We start from the raw sequence: 13,387 nt of genomic DNA on the forward strand, positions 1-13,387 counted from the left end.
TCTTGCCAACCGCACTAACGCTGATGGTGATAAAAATTCCCCTCCGAACACCACCTTATTCCTACGTAGCCATAATTGCCTAGCTACTGTCACCATGAGATGCAGTTCATCCTCATCCAACCTCTGCAAAAGATTGTTTAAAAGGTCCAAAAATCCTACTTCTCCAATATTACACTTCTGTAGCTTACCCTTACATTCAGCCCAAACATCCTGGGCAGAGGGGCAACTCCATAAAATGTGCCCTGGTGTTTCCGTTTCCCTTCCGCAGATGACGCAAAGAGGATCTGGTACTGTTTTTTTCCGATACAACTTGTCTCTAGTCGGCAGTATGTCACTACACGCTTTCCACAGAAAAAATTTGACAACCCTGGAACCTTTTATTCCCCAAATTTGTTTCCATAGAGCTTTTTTCTGGTGTATCAACGAACAGCTACCTTCGTCTCTCCCAAATCTCTCTGAAGCCAAATGATATGCACTGCGTACAGTGAATAGCCCATTCTTCGTATGCTCCCAAGCCAATCTATCTGTCCCCCTTCGAGGACTTACCCCCATACTACAAATCATAGCAGCTTCCTCTACATTGAAAACCTCCTTCACTAAATCAGTTTTCCACCAATTTGTGTTTTCATCCAACAACGCACTGACCTTAGCATCTCTACTAATAATACTCACTGAAGACCGAGCTGCATGTGCTGTTGGATATGGCAACCATGGATCATCCCATATTCGGATACTTGAGCCATCCCCCACCCTCCATATAAATCCTTCCTTTAACAGTTTTTTAGAGTTCCAAATACTCCTCCAGGCATAAGAAGGCTTGCGCCCTATATTTGCATTCATAAATGTGCCATTCCGATAATATTTGTCTCTCATTACTTGGCCAACCAGAGATTCAGGGTGTTGAATTAGCCTCCAACCTTGCTTTGCGAGTAAGGCCATATTAAACCATTCCAAATCACGAAATCCCAACCCCCCTTCTGCTTTCGCCTTCCCCATCTTTTTCCAGCTCATCCATGCTATACCCCTCTGTCTCTCCTTGTTTCCCCACCAAAAATTTGACATCATACTTGTAATATCCTGACATAAAATTTTAGGTAGCTGAAACACACTCATTGTGTACGTGGGAATTGCTTGTAGTCATTAATATTGTTATCACAAAGCCCAAAACCGGTCCAAAAAAAAGCCCAAAAAAAGGCCCAAAAAAAGCGGTTATCACAAAGCGGTTAACCGCTAACCGGGCGGTTAACCGCTATCCGGTTAGCGGAGGCGGTTAGTAATTTTTACTAACCGCCTAGGCGGTTGCGGTTAGCGGTTTTAGCCACTAACCGCTAACCGCAACCGCTATTTCAGCCCTAGTTTTTTTTTTCCTATCTAAAAGCTTTTTTAATTTTTAATTTTATTTTTTCTAATTTCCTATCTAAAAGTTTTTTTTTTTTTTGGTTTTTTTTTTTTTAATTTCTTATCTAAAAGTTGACTATTAATAAAGAGTGATATACACATTATTTCAGGCGTGCATGACTATGTAATTTTTTTTTTAATTAAAAAAAAGTTTAAATACTCTTTTACCCCTAAGGTTTAAACACTTTCTCTTAGGGTTAAATTTTTACCACTCAAGTGGCGTAAAGAAACAGCAAAAAAAACGTGTGGAGGCGTGATGAACCTTGCTCACACGTGGAAGATTTAGGGATCAGCGATAGCAGCAAGGAACCATCCAGATCTGAAGTCCGTCATCTCTCAGTCCCAGCGTCTGTCACCATCAACGCCAAGATACCGTGGTCTGCGGCGTGTGAAGTTCTGAAGCCCCTCCTTCCCTCAGGAAATGAGTAAGGTACCAATTGTGTTTGTAAATTTTAATTTTTTATCAGCTGTTAGATATGTTGTTTTATTGGGTTCCCAAATCATGTGATGGGTCTGGTGGTTTCTTTTTTTTTTTTTTCACTTTAATTATTCCCTGATGTATAAATCTGGATGGATTTCTATCATGTTTTATTACAGAAATTGATAGTGAAGGTGTTCTTGCATGATGAAAGAACGGCACGAAAGGCCATCAAGTCAATCTCTCGTCTTAAAGGTATAGGGATTTTATCTGATTGTAATTCTACTACAAATCCCTCTGGTAGTCTCTGGTATTATGCTTCATGTAATCATGTAGATGGGGATCAAAATTTGAAGGAAAATCTGTCTCAATTGTCAAAGCTGATTAGGCGACTTAATTTATTTGATTTCTTTCTTGAATTTTCCTTGATTTATAGAAATAAATTCCAGATCTAAAAGATCTGACTAACTAATTTGGCTGGTTCTGTAACCTAATATTTTAGGCGTGGAATCGACCTCCATGAACATGAAGGACAAGAAATTGACCCTGATCGGGGACATGGATCCGGTTGAGGTAGTCAAAAATTTGAGGAAGGTCTGCTCCGCGGAAATATTATCTGTTGGACCAGCAAAAGAGGAGAAGAAAGAGGAGGAAGAACCTGAGAAAGAAAAATCAAAGAAGAGAAAGGAGAAGGAAGAACCTAAGAAAGAGGAGCCAAAGAAGGATAAGGAAGAAGCTAAGAAAGATGAGGCACAGACGGATGATGATGATGATGATGATGATGATGTGGCTAGGCTTGTTAAGGCCTACCAAGCCTACAATCCATACTTAGCCCCATCACGTGAATTTGCCAGAAGCGCAGAAGATACGAATGCTTGTGCAATTTGCTGATTCTTAGATCTGATAAGAATTATATTATGACCCAAGAGTAGTCTTGAGTAATTTGCTGGATTTTTGTTACTGAATTGCTTAATTATGTAGAGTAGTGATAAGCACAAAATACACGCAAAAATCAAAATAACTTTCACTTTTATTATACATCAAAACACTTTTTTCAAAAAAAAAAAAAAAATCCTCCTCAAATGCATTAACAAACCGATTCATTTTTTTCACTTAAGTTGGTGCTAATTAAGACGTGTGCTTTTTGTATATATGTTGATTTAATCCAGACGAGAACTTTGTTAGACTAATCAAAATAAAAACTTAATTTTTCTGGTGTGAAATGGTGGTTGAGAGGAGTTTTACGTCTTTTCATCATCAAAGGCAAAGAAAATTAATGAACATCCAATTTCTGCATGCGCGTTAATCGTACGTGTACACGTTTTTGACCCAACATAACATAACCTCAATCTCACACGTTTCATTTTCTTTTGCCATTAATTGACTAAATTATACCAAATCCACATATTCCTCAACCAATCACCTCTTCAAATTCCTCCTTAAAACCATCTCCATTACTTTTCTTTTTTTTTTTAAAAAAAAAAAAAATGCTAAACTTAGATACATATTATTAGTATGTGATTAAAAGGTGTTAATTTCTTTTTTTTTTTTTAAAAAAAAAAAATGGTTGATGCGGCTTTAATCACGTGTCATAATGTATCAATAAATTGTAAAAGAATCATAAAGCAATTGGAGGTATAGCATTACTTTGAGCCTGTTTGGAATCATGTTCGAAAATATAATTTTTAAAGCTATAAAAGCTTTCATTTTAAATATATATATTTTGGATAAAATCCACTTAACTCCTTCAAACTATCACCCTAATGACAATCTACCCCCCAAAATATCAATTGCGACAATTTACCTCACAAACTACCAAAACAATGACAATGTACCTTCAATTTTAACAAAATGACGAAATCACCCTTACTAAAATAAAAACAAAAATACTAAAATTTAGTTTTTTTTTTTTTTTTTTTCAAATTTTTAAAGGTATTTTTGTCTTATTGAAAATTCTATATGGGTAATTTCATCATTTTGCTAGAATTGAGGGGTATATTGTCATTGTTTTGGTAGTTTAGAGGGTAAATTGTCGTAATTGATAGTTTGAAGGGTATATTGTCGTTAAAATAGTAGTTTGAGGGGGTTAAGTAAATTTTTCCCATATATTTTTTAACAAATGTGCATTTTGACCTTTTTTTTTTTAGAACAAAAATTTTAAAAAATAATTTTTCATACTTGTTAAGATTCTTAACGCAATTCCAAGCACACTTAATTTTAACCTTTTGAGATCTATGGACATTTTTGTAAGTAGACTAATCCCCCCTCCATTGATGTCTTATTTCATTTCACGAGTATTAATCAACACTATAATAAGACAACATTCTCTCACATATTAGAAGAAAACATTTAAAATTAGTATTTATCTCAATTCTCACATGGGTTTAGCCCCATTTTCAAATAACTCTTCCTTCATCCAAATTTTGAACAGAAAATATTGCACACCAAATATGAACAAGACTTACCGATGGATTAAGTCCCCAACTACATATAGGGTGCTTTCCCCCCAAGTGTCATTGACCCTGCTTCAACAGTGAGTGTACTGATTGATCATAATACAAAATGGTGGAATCCCACGATATTGGAACAATTATTTTCAAGAGAAGAAATGCTTGCTATCCAATCGATCCCGATTAGCTCCACGGATCAAGAGGACACTCTTATATGGAGGGGTACAGCCAAGGGGATTTTTACGGTGAGGAGCGCTTACCACCTACAAAGGGAGCGGGACATGGCTGGTCAAGCGGAGGGCTCCTCAAATGCCAGAAATCACCCAATTTGGCGGACCATTTGGCAGCTCCCTGTATCAAATGCTGAAAAGCATTTTCTTTGGTGTGCTTGCCACAATATACTACCAACCAGAGCCCAGCTTTGTCACCGGAAGATCCTCACGAATCCCTCATGTCCGATCTGCGAGAGGGAACTGTAAACCATCTTCCACACATTGTGGCAGTGCCCAGCAGCAGGTGATGTATGGAGTGCAGGGGGACCTATTTTCCAAAAAAGTTGTTTTGAGGGCCCTGAATTTTTCCAAGTGGTTGAGGGACTGTTTCACAAATGTGACCGGGTGGATTTTGCTAAGTTTGTAAGTATTGCTAGACGGATATGGCTTCGACGTAATGAATTTATACATGACGGGATCTTTGCCCATCCCAATACTATTGTCCTACAAGCCACCCAAGCAACGGAGGTTTTTTTGGCTTTGGTGGGGATGGCGAAGCCAGCCAGAGATTCAGCAAGTGTCTCCCCAGTGTATAAATGGCAGGCACCCCCCAGGGTTGGCTAAATGCAAACTGGGATGCTGGAGTGGACCGAAACCAGGCTTGCGTGGGACTTGGAATCATCATCCGTGATCATCAGGGGGTTATGAGGGCTGCCCGAAACCAGGTACGCAAAGGTTGCTTGGATCCCACAGCAGCGGAAGGTATGGCTGCGTTGCTGGCCATTCAGACGTACGTGGAACTGGGCTTCTCAAAGGTCCAATTGGAGGGTGATGCGAAGAGCATTATTGAAGCAGTAAAGTCAGGGGAGCCAAATGACAGTGCCACGGGCCAACTCACAGCGGATATTCGATCCATGGTAGAGGCTATTCCAGATTGGGAGATGATTCATACACGGAGAGAGGCCAACCAGGTGGCTCATTGTTTAGCTAGAGCTGCTATTATACACTCAATGGATAAGGTGTGGCTTTACGACCCACCCGACTGTATACGTGATCATCTGCAAGCAGATCTTTCTGCTTTGCTTATTTCAACATAAATACAAGGCACCAGCTTTTATCAAACAAAAAAAAAAAAAAAAAAAGGTGGCTAGCTAGCTATATATGATGGCCATAACTTTCAAATGGAACATTTAATTCCTATGTTCAAAGTCTTTCGAAATTATCATAGCATTTATGACCTCTCTTGTACTTATCAATCCTCAGAGGAACAAGACTCATCAATGAGGAATGGGTAAAGATATTCACCACGCCTGGCGTGCATCAACAGTGATGCACGCCAGGCACAAAATTTTTTTTTTTTATTATTTTATTATTATTTTATTATTTTAATTTTTTTGAAAAAAAAAAAAAAAAAATTTTGTGCCTGATGTATTTAATTGTTAGCAATTTCAGCGTGTTCTAATCACACGACCTGCTGAGGGAATACAAGATATCAGAATGGAGAAATCATTTTATACTTCAGATTAGATTGATGCGAGATATATTTGCCTTAATGCTTGCTCATTTTCGCATTAAATATGAGTTTTGCCTAATTTTTAAACTGTTCATTCCATCTATTTTTCATCCAAATCTTTAATATTGTCGTGGTTTGCACAAAGCTACGTCTATCCACATTCACAATGAGTTCTTTATATTTATTCTTTTAAAAAGAAAAATTAAACAGAACTCCTAAAAATACACGTTTAGCAAGTTTCAATCTTATCTTTATTTTAACTATTGTCAGATTCACACTCTACATGCCTATAGCCAAAAAAGTGAAAGTTTTAATTTTTAAGATTGTCTTTTACTTTCCCATAGCTAAAATGTGAAAGTTTTGCTTTCCCAAAAAAATGAATGACCCATTTAAGCTTATTATATAATGATTTAAAACTAATAAAAAAAATAGTATTTAACTAAAATAGAGAAAGAAGTTCTTTTAAAAGGTGGCTTCCGGAATTTGATAAAGTATATGTTTCTTCTCAAATTGAACTTTTTTTTTCCATAATGTTTAACTTGTAGTTGAAGAGTTCATTGTGAATACTCTAACTTGTGCCATGACAGATACCAAAGCACTTCATTCGAATGAGGTTGTAAGAATTTCTTCTAATATAATATACTAAATTGACATTTGTTATTAGGACAAAAAAAAAAAAAAAAAAAAAAAGCCTTTGGAATGATCTTAACATTTATGACCTCTTCTGCACTTCTTCAAGCTTCCAAGGGACAAGACCCTGCTGGCCAAAGAAGGCTATGGTCTCTCTTCAATTCATCAATAAGGCTTGCATTTTGTTATTTAGAGAATGATTTTTTAGGCCTTGAATGTCAAATTGTGGTGAGGAGGGTCTTTAGAGGAACCCTGGATATTAAAGTTTATGTAGAAATCAGTTTATACTTGCTCCATTGTTTCCATAATAATTTTACAATTAAGTTGTAAGTAGGGTTTTCAATTTTTGATACGATCCGTGAATTTGACACGAACCCAATATAAAATTAGCGAATTAAGACTAAAAGTTCTAACCCATTTATTTATATGAATCGGGTTAAGGTTAACTTATATAGTCTCCAACACACGACATTTATGACTGACAATTTTTTACATGATCTACAAACTCAACATGGAATTAGTCGTTGGTAAGGTATGACCCATTAATTAAATGAGTCAAGTTAAAGTTTACTTATATAGTCTTATATAGTCTTATACTCATGTCTCGATGTAATTCGAACTCAACATATAAATACAAATTATCACCCCTAGTCGTGGGCTGTTAAGGCGCGGGCTTCGTTGTAATAACAATTTCTGATAATGAAATGCTTTGAAGGCAATAGTGAGCATAACTCTATGAAAGAATTAAAGATGAAAAATGATGCACATAATTTTAAATGTTTGCTCCAAGTGTACATTTCCTAATGTTACAGTAAAAATCACCGTTGGATTTTACATATACTTTTATTTATTATTTTATCTAATGGTAGCAGAGTGGAAACTAATATTTCTTATTGATGAGACTCCACAAACTGGATTAGAGCTGTGAGACTAGCCATACTCTTTCAGGTAACACAGCAGAGCGTCATCACCTCATCTCCTCCATCATTCTTCTTCTTTAAACACCCCGCACTAACTTGATTAAACAAAAATACTTTAAACAGAAGGGGACATAATGGATGGAAGATTCTTAGAAAAAGAAAGAATTAAAGCAAAAAGAAACTTCTTAATCTCTTCGAGTCTAAATCTTCCATTTAGAGCAAAAAGATTAGGAAAAAAAAAAAAACTCAAGCTAGATTCTTAAAACAGGAAACAGTAAAGAAAACCAAAACCAAGGAAAACAACATATGCAAGCGACAGATTCTTGGATATTCAGCAATTTAATGCCTTAAGAAATCAATGCATACCTCCTAAGCAATGAAGTGAAAGAAATATACAGATATTGTATGCACAAAACTATCACGTGGGTCCTGCACATAGGAAGGCTTTGCCTTGAGGGAAAGGCAATGACTGTCCACAGCAGGAGGATCAGGCAACGACTTCCAGTAATGCAACTGATATCTTTAAGAGTTGGAAGGCAAGTCATCCTTTTCCCCTTCAACGGATTACTTTTGGGTTAAGTATGTTATAGTACTCTGAACTATTCCATCTCTTGGTTGACTTGTCCCTATTGGGATAGCAAAGGCAGTGCATTTTGGTACGGAGATTCCCGCAACTTTGAGAGCTTATGTGAGACTTACTTGCATAAATAAATTTTGGATTGTTCAGTCACGTATAAGTAGATGGGTTTCATAAAAACTTTTTCATAATTATTATTCGAATTACTAGCGATCAGGACAACAAAATTGCTGAAAATTCTAATCTATGCTATAGTGCATCACATCCATGGACTACACTCCAACTTTCCAAGACGTATGGACCAAAGTGGCCAACCCAACAACAGATAGGAAAAGTCCCAAGATGAAAACAGCCGAAACTGGAGCAACTGAGCATGTGGAGCAGCCACAGCGTAGACGGCAACTTGTCAGGTGTTGACTGGACCTACTGCAGCAACAGTGGCTACATAGAATTAAGAAATGGTGAACAAGTGTAAATGCTTGAAGACTTTGTTGCCGGCCAAGTTCTGATGACCAGAATCATTAGTGCATCTCAGGGTGCTCCAAAAAATTCACAGAAAAGGATAGGAGAATGCCATTTAATCTTGCTTCTAATTGAAAACACGTACACCGATGCAACATCACCACGGTAATATGGAATTAAAATCCTCTCCATTTTATTTAAACTGGAAAATATTCAGTTAGTTATAGTGGAAATGTATTTTTGTCCCCTTAAAAAGTGAAAAAATAAAAATACCATTCCACAATAACTAACTAAATATTCTCCATTTGAACTGGAAAGGATCATGCTCCGGTGATATGGCACTGACATGCTTGACTGACAGAATCTAAGAGCTAGAAACTGATTGGCTTTGCCATATCCAGCTTTCTGTGTGGTATGCTATCATTTAAAAGAAGAAACTTTAGCCCAACCAACATCACTTACAGAGACAACCACTTGTAAAAGTTTCTGCTATTTAGTATATTCTTCCTCTCCTCAGAATCTTTATAAAGTAATTCTTCAGAGAGTATAAAAGTAGGATGCCTTATTCTCATGATTTTAGAACCACAACATTGATCAGAAATGACACATTTTGACCCTGGAAATTTGTAGATGCTTCTAGTTCACACGTGACTTAAAACGCAGAGAATCTGCATTCTGACTTTAACAAAAGTAGTAGTTGGAGTAGGCACTCAGTATCATATCTGTAGTGCTAGATTCTCTGCAGAGGATATTAGCTAAGGAAGAGCATATAGTGACAGTTCGAAAGATAAATCAAAGCCAGTCCAGCACATGATGCAATTAAGGCAGGCTTAAATCGAAAAAAAAAAAATTAATCAGAAGCAACACTAACCCAAGAATAGCATGGAATTCACTGATATCAGTAGTTACCCCTATACCATTTATCATCACAGTCAAAATCCATACCTTTATATTCTAGAGAGCTTCAATAATGAAGTTAACAGAAAAAATAAAAAAGATGAAGGACACTTTTCAGTTTTGAGTTGTGTAATTTATGGATATGCACCCTCATTGCGAGATATTATTGATGATAACACACGGGATACATCCAACAATTTGCTTAGTTTCTTATACTTAATTGCTGCAATAACTAACTTTATGGGAAAAGTAAAAGGCACGTGATTCTTCCATACACAGGCACAACATAAAAGCCATCAGACAAGTTTACAAGGTTCGGCAAGAATCAACTTGAATCTTGTTGTATCAGCCCATTACAGAATTCCAAATCACAGATCTTTTGTTTTCAAAAGCATGTTTGATGTATAAATGAGACATTAAAGCAATATGAAAAACGCCCTAAAGTGCTTTTTATCTGAGAGCAACGGTATCGATTTGAAATATTTGTGAACATTTTACTAATCTGTTTTTTTAAATCAATGGACAATACATATATCGAACTCGGGCTAACTGTTCAACACCACTTATCATTCATCAAGAACACATCAGATATGGTATTCCTGTAAACTTTTTCATCATGTAAATTTCAATGAAAGAATTTGTAAATACTTCCAACAAAAATGGAACACATATAGGCAGGGATGACACCGACATGAAGTGGATGTTATCACTACAAAACAGGCACTGAAATGGACATTGGCACGGAAACATCACTGCGAAACTTGAATCTCTGTTTGCAGCTGAATTGCTTGCAAATGCATACCTACACCCAATCCACCAAAATGCAAGGATGCATTCTCGCATCTCTGAAACACTCTAGCAAGTGAAGCTGCTTTTCTTCTTGCCCGCTTTGTACCTGTAAATAGCAGTCTGAAGAAGCCCAGCCAACATTGGGGCCTTAACCACTCTCTCAGTGGCTGCTGCTCCACCACAACGACATAACTCAAGCAATGCTGCCACTGCATTTTCTTTTCCCCTAGGCGTTCCACAGCGCATCATTGCTATCAATCCCGCCACCGCCATTTCCTCCTTCCTCACAGCTTCTGCCCCAACTGGCTGCCTAACAATCAAGGCCAATGCACCAGCTGCTTCCTCAGCAACCCCTTCATTTCCCAAAGCCCCTATTAGGGCCGCTACAGCCCCTGCCTCTTATCATTCTCCCACAATTTTCTGTGTGGGTCGACAGATTAAATAAAGCCATTACAGCATCCTTCTTTCCTCTTGGAGTCCCCTCACTCAACAGCCCTGCCAGAGCTTCAACTGCCCCTTCCTCATCTGCTATTCTCTTCTTATAGTCATGAACTGCAGAGAGGCTGAACAATGTTGCTGCAGCATTTTCCCTTGCCTCAGTCGTATGCCCAAATCTCAATACTTCAACAATCACTCCCAGACACCCTTCCTCATCCATAATTCGGCTTTTGTTCTTATCACATATCGATAGATTAAGCATTGCAGTCACTGAATTCTCCTGCGCCACGGGGTTCATAGAAGAAACTAGCTTCCGAAGATGGGGAATAGCCCCAGCTTCCGCAATGAAGGCACGATTCTCCTTTCCCCTTTTTGCTAACAAACGTATCTCACAAGCCGCAACAATCATCGCAAGCTACGACCCATTAGCATATTGCTGAATGAGAAGTGTTGCTGTGGCTCTAGTGGCTTCGACTACACCCCAGGTGGGAGCAGCTGCAGCAGAAAAGCTTTCAACTGAGCCATCGATGCTCTCCAGCGGGTCATAGGGAACCCCATGAGCAGTGCACCACTGCATGATCAAAATCCTCACAGCCCGATTAGGCACAAGCCGGTGGTTATGTTCAAGCATTTGGCCCGTCTTCGGCCAAGTACAATGGCCTTCTTCCATCCACCTTGCTATGGAACTCCGATCATATGTCTGCCCTGTGGATATTATCACAGGGTCTCGCATCACATCCAACGATATCGGGCAAGAAAAGTCCTTGGAACCTTAACAAAAGTCTCTGCAATCTCCAGCGTGATCAACCCCTTCCTCTGCCTCTTCACACTCCCACCCATTTCCAATCCCACCTGATCGTCCTCCTCCTCAAACCCAAATAGCAAAAACCTACTATACCGAGTGATCGCAACGAACCCATTAAGCACCGATACAGTAGGCTCCACATGCCCCTCATGATTCACAATCTGCTCCTCCAAAAACTCAATTTCAGCCCTACAACTCTTTGCATCCCTAATCCCCAACCTCTCCACAAAGAACAACCTCAATTCCTCCGAATTGGGAACCTTCCCACTCTCAAACTCATCAAGAAAACCAAAAAACCGAATCCTAAGCAACTCATCGTCCTTATCAATGAACAACCTCGATCGCCTGCCTGGCTTGTCTCTGCATAAGCTCAACCTGTTCTCTAATGTCCTCACTCAAAACGACGTCGTTCAAAGGAAAAATATCCAAAAGGGTCGATACTTCCTGATTCAGAACATGAAAATGGCCCAAAATCGAATGGTTTTGAAGCAAAAGCCACAACTTACTCGATTGCGCGCAGTAATCGAGGTGTATCTTGGAACGGTACAGCAACAGATAGGTCTCCTTGAAGCAGAGTGCCGCCGTGGAAGGCAAGCCGGAAGAGCCCGAATCCTTGAGATAGTCTAGGAGGACGAGGAAAACCTCGATTTTCTGGATGAGAGAGCGGGTGTTTTTGCGCTGGAAACAGAAAACCTTGGCCGAGAAATCCGCGACCAGCTCGGCTGACACGGTCGCTGGGGTTTGCACCAAAGCCACCTCGCTTAGGTCCACCGGCGCACCGCACCTGACGGGACTCGCGTCCACCGCCCTGACGCCGCCCGCTTCCCTTACGCTGCCTATCGCTTGTATTGCTCCCCAGGGAATGCAGAGCAGCTTGAGGTGCCTTTCAGTTTGTGTGATCCATATAGCAATCCTCAGTCTCAGGAGATACTGCAGATTTTGCTACACCCTGTTTGGGGTGAATATAGTTACGCGACAAAGCAGGGACGTGGGATCTTGGTGTTGGGAGGCTGTCTCAATCACTTTACTTCTACCAGGTTTTATTTTCTCTGTCGTCCTCTGTTTTTTTTTTTTTTTTTTTTTTTTTTTGGAATAAATGGTAAAACCGTTAAATCACCGGCTATTCTCGTAAGCTTAAGTAGGTAGAAATAAATAAATTTAATCACTTAACCATTACTTTAATATTCTCCTTTACGTGTGGTCTCAAACTTCATTTTAATAGGTAAGGTTCAACACATGAAATATTTAATTTAAATTGGGTGATATTTTAAGGAATCAAGGTTTCATCTCATGACTTTTGGCTCTGATATCATGTTTGAAAAATATAACTTTTAAGTTAAAAAATATTTTTTGACAAAAGCTTCAATTTTAAGCTTTTGTCAAAAGTACGTTTTGACCATTTTTATGTTATTTTACCCTTAAAAGTGCTTTCAAATTTTTTTACGAAACATTTACCTTTTTTTTAAACAGACTTTTAAAGTGTTAAACGCACTTTCAGGCTCCTCAAACAGGCCCTAAATCATCAATTATCCCCATAAGCTTAAACTTTTAGTTACCATATTTAGGACTTGTTTGAGATTGCGTTTTAGGAGCTTAAAAGTACTTTTAACACTCAGAAAATCCGTTTGAAGAAAAATATACTCGTTTGGTAAAAAAATTAAAAGCTCTTTTAAGGGTCCAAAAAGCACCTTGGCAAAAGCTTCATTTTTGAAGGTTTTGCCTAAAAGCTCTTTTTTACTTAAAAACTCTATTTCTCAAACGCAATTCGAAACAAACTCTAAATCACCAATTGTATAAAAGCTTAAGCTTATAATGAGAATAACCAGTGATTTAACAAAAACTAGGGGTGGAGAATATATTAAAGGAGTAACTTTGGAG

General features: G+C 38.3%; 1 protein-coding gene and 1 pseudogene across 2 annotated transcripts in view; one reads left to right on the top strand and one right to left on the bottom strand.

Annotated features, from left to right (window-relative positions):
- The first annotated feature begins 1,614 nt into the window (after positions 1-1,614).
- The window catches only part of LOC132172932 (heavy metal-associated isoprenylated plant protein 39-like), a 20,138-nt gene continuing 8,365 nt past the window's right edge, over positions 1,615-13,387 (top strand). For both annotated transcript variants that reach the window (XM_059584495.1, XM_059584496.1), the window contains exons 1-3: positions 1,615-1,828; positions 1,996-2,071; positions 2,319-2,717. In XM_059584495.1, the coding sequence (XP_059440478.1) occupies positions 1,820-1,828; positions 1,996-2,071; positions 2,319-2,707 (474 nt within the window). In that variant the 5' untranslated portion in view covers positions 1,615-1,819 and the 3' untranslated portion in view covers positions 2,708-2,717. The remainder of the gene's footprint in view (positions 1,829-1,995; positions 2,072-2,318; positions 2,718-13,387) is intronic.
- LOC132169325 (U-box domain-containing protein 17-like) overlaps positions 10,024-13,387 on the bottom strand; it is a 4,582-nt pseudogene continuing 1,218 nt past the window's right edge.

Source organism: Corylus avellana, chromosome ca2 (genome assembly GCF_901000735.1).
Source record: "Corylus avellana chromosome ca2, CavTom2PMs-1.0".
Lineage (NCBI taxonomy): Eukaryota > Viridiplantae > Streptophyta > Magnoliopsida > Fagales > Betulaceae > Corylus > Corylus avellana.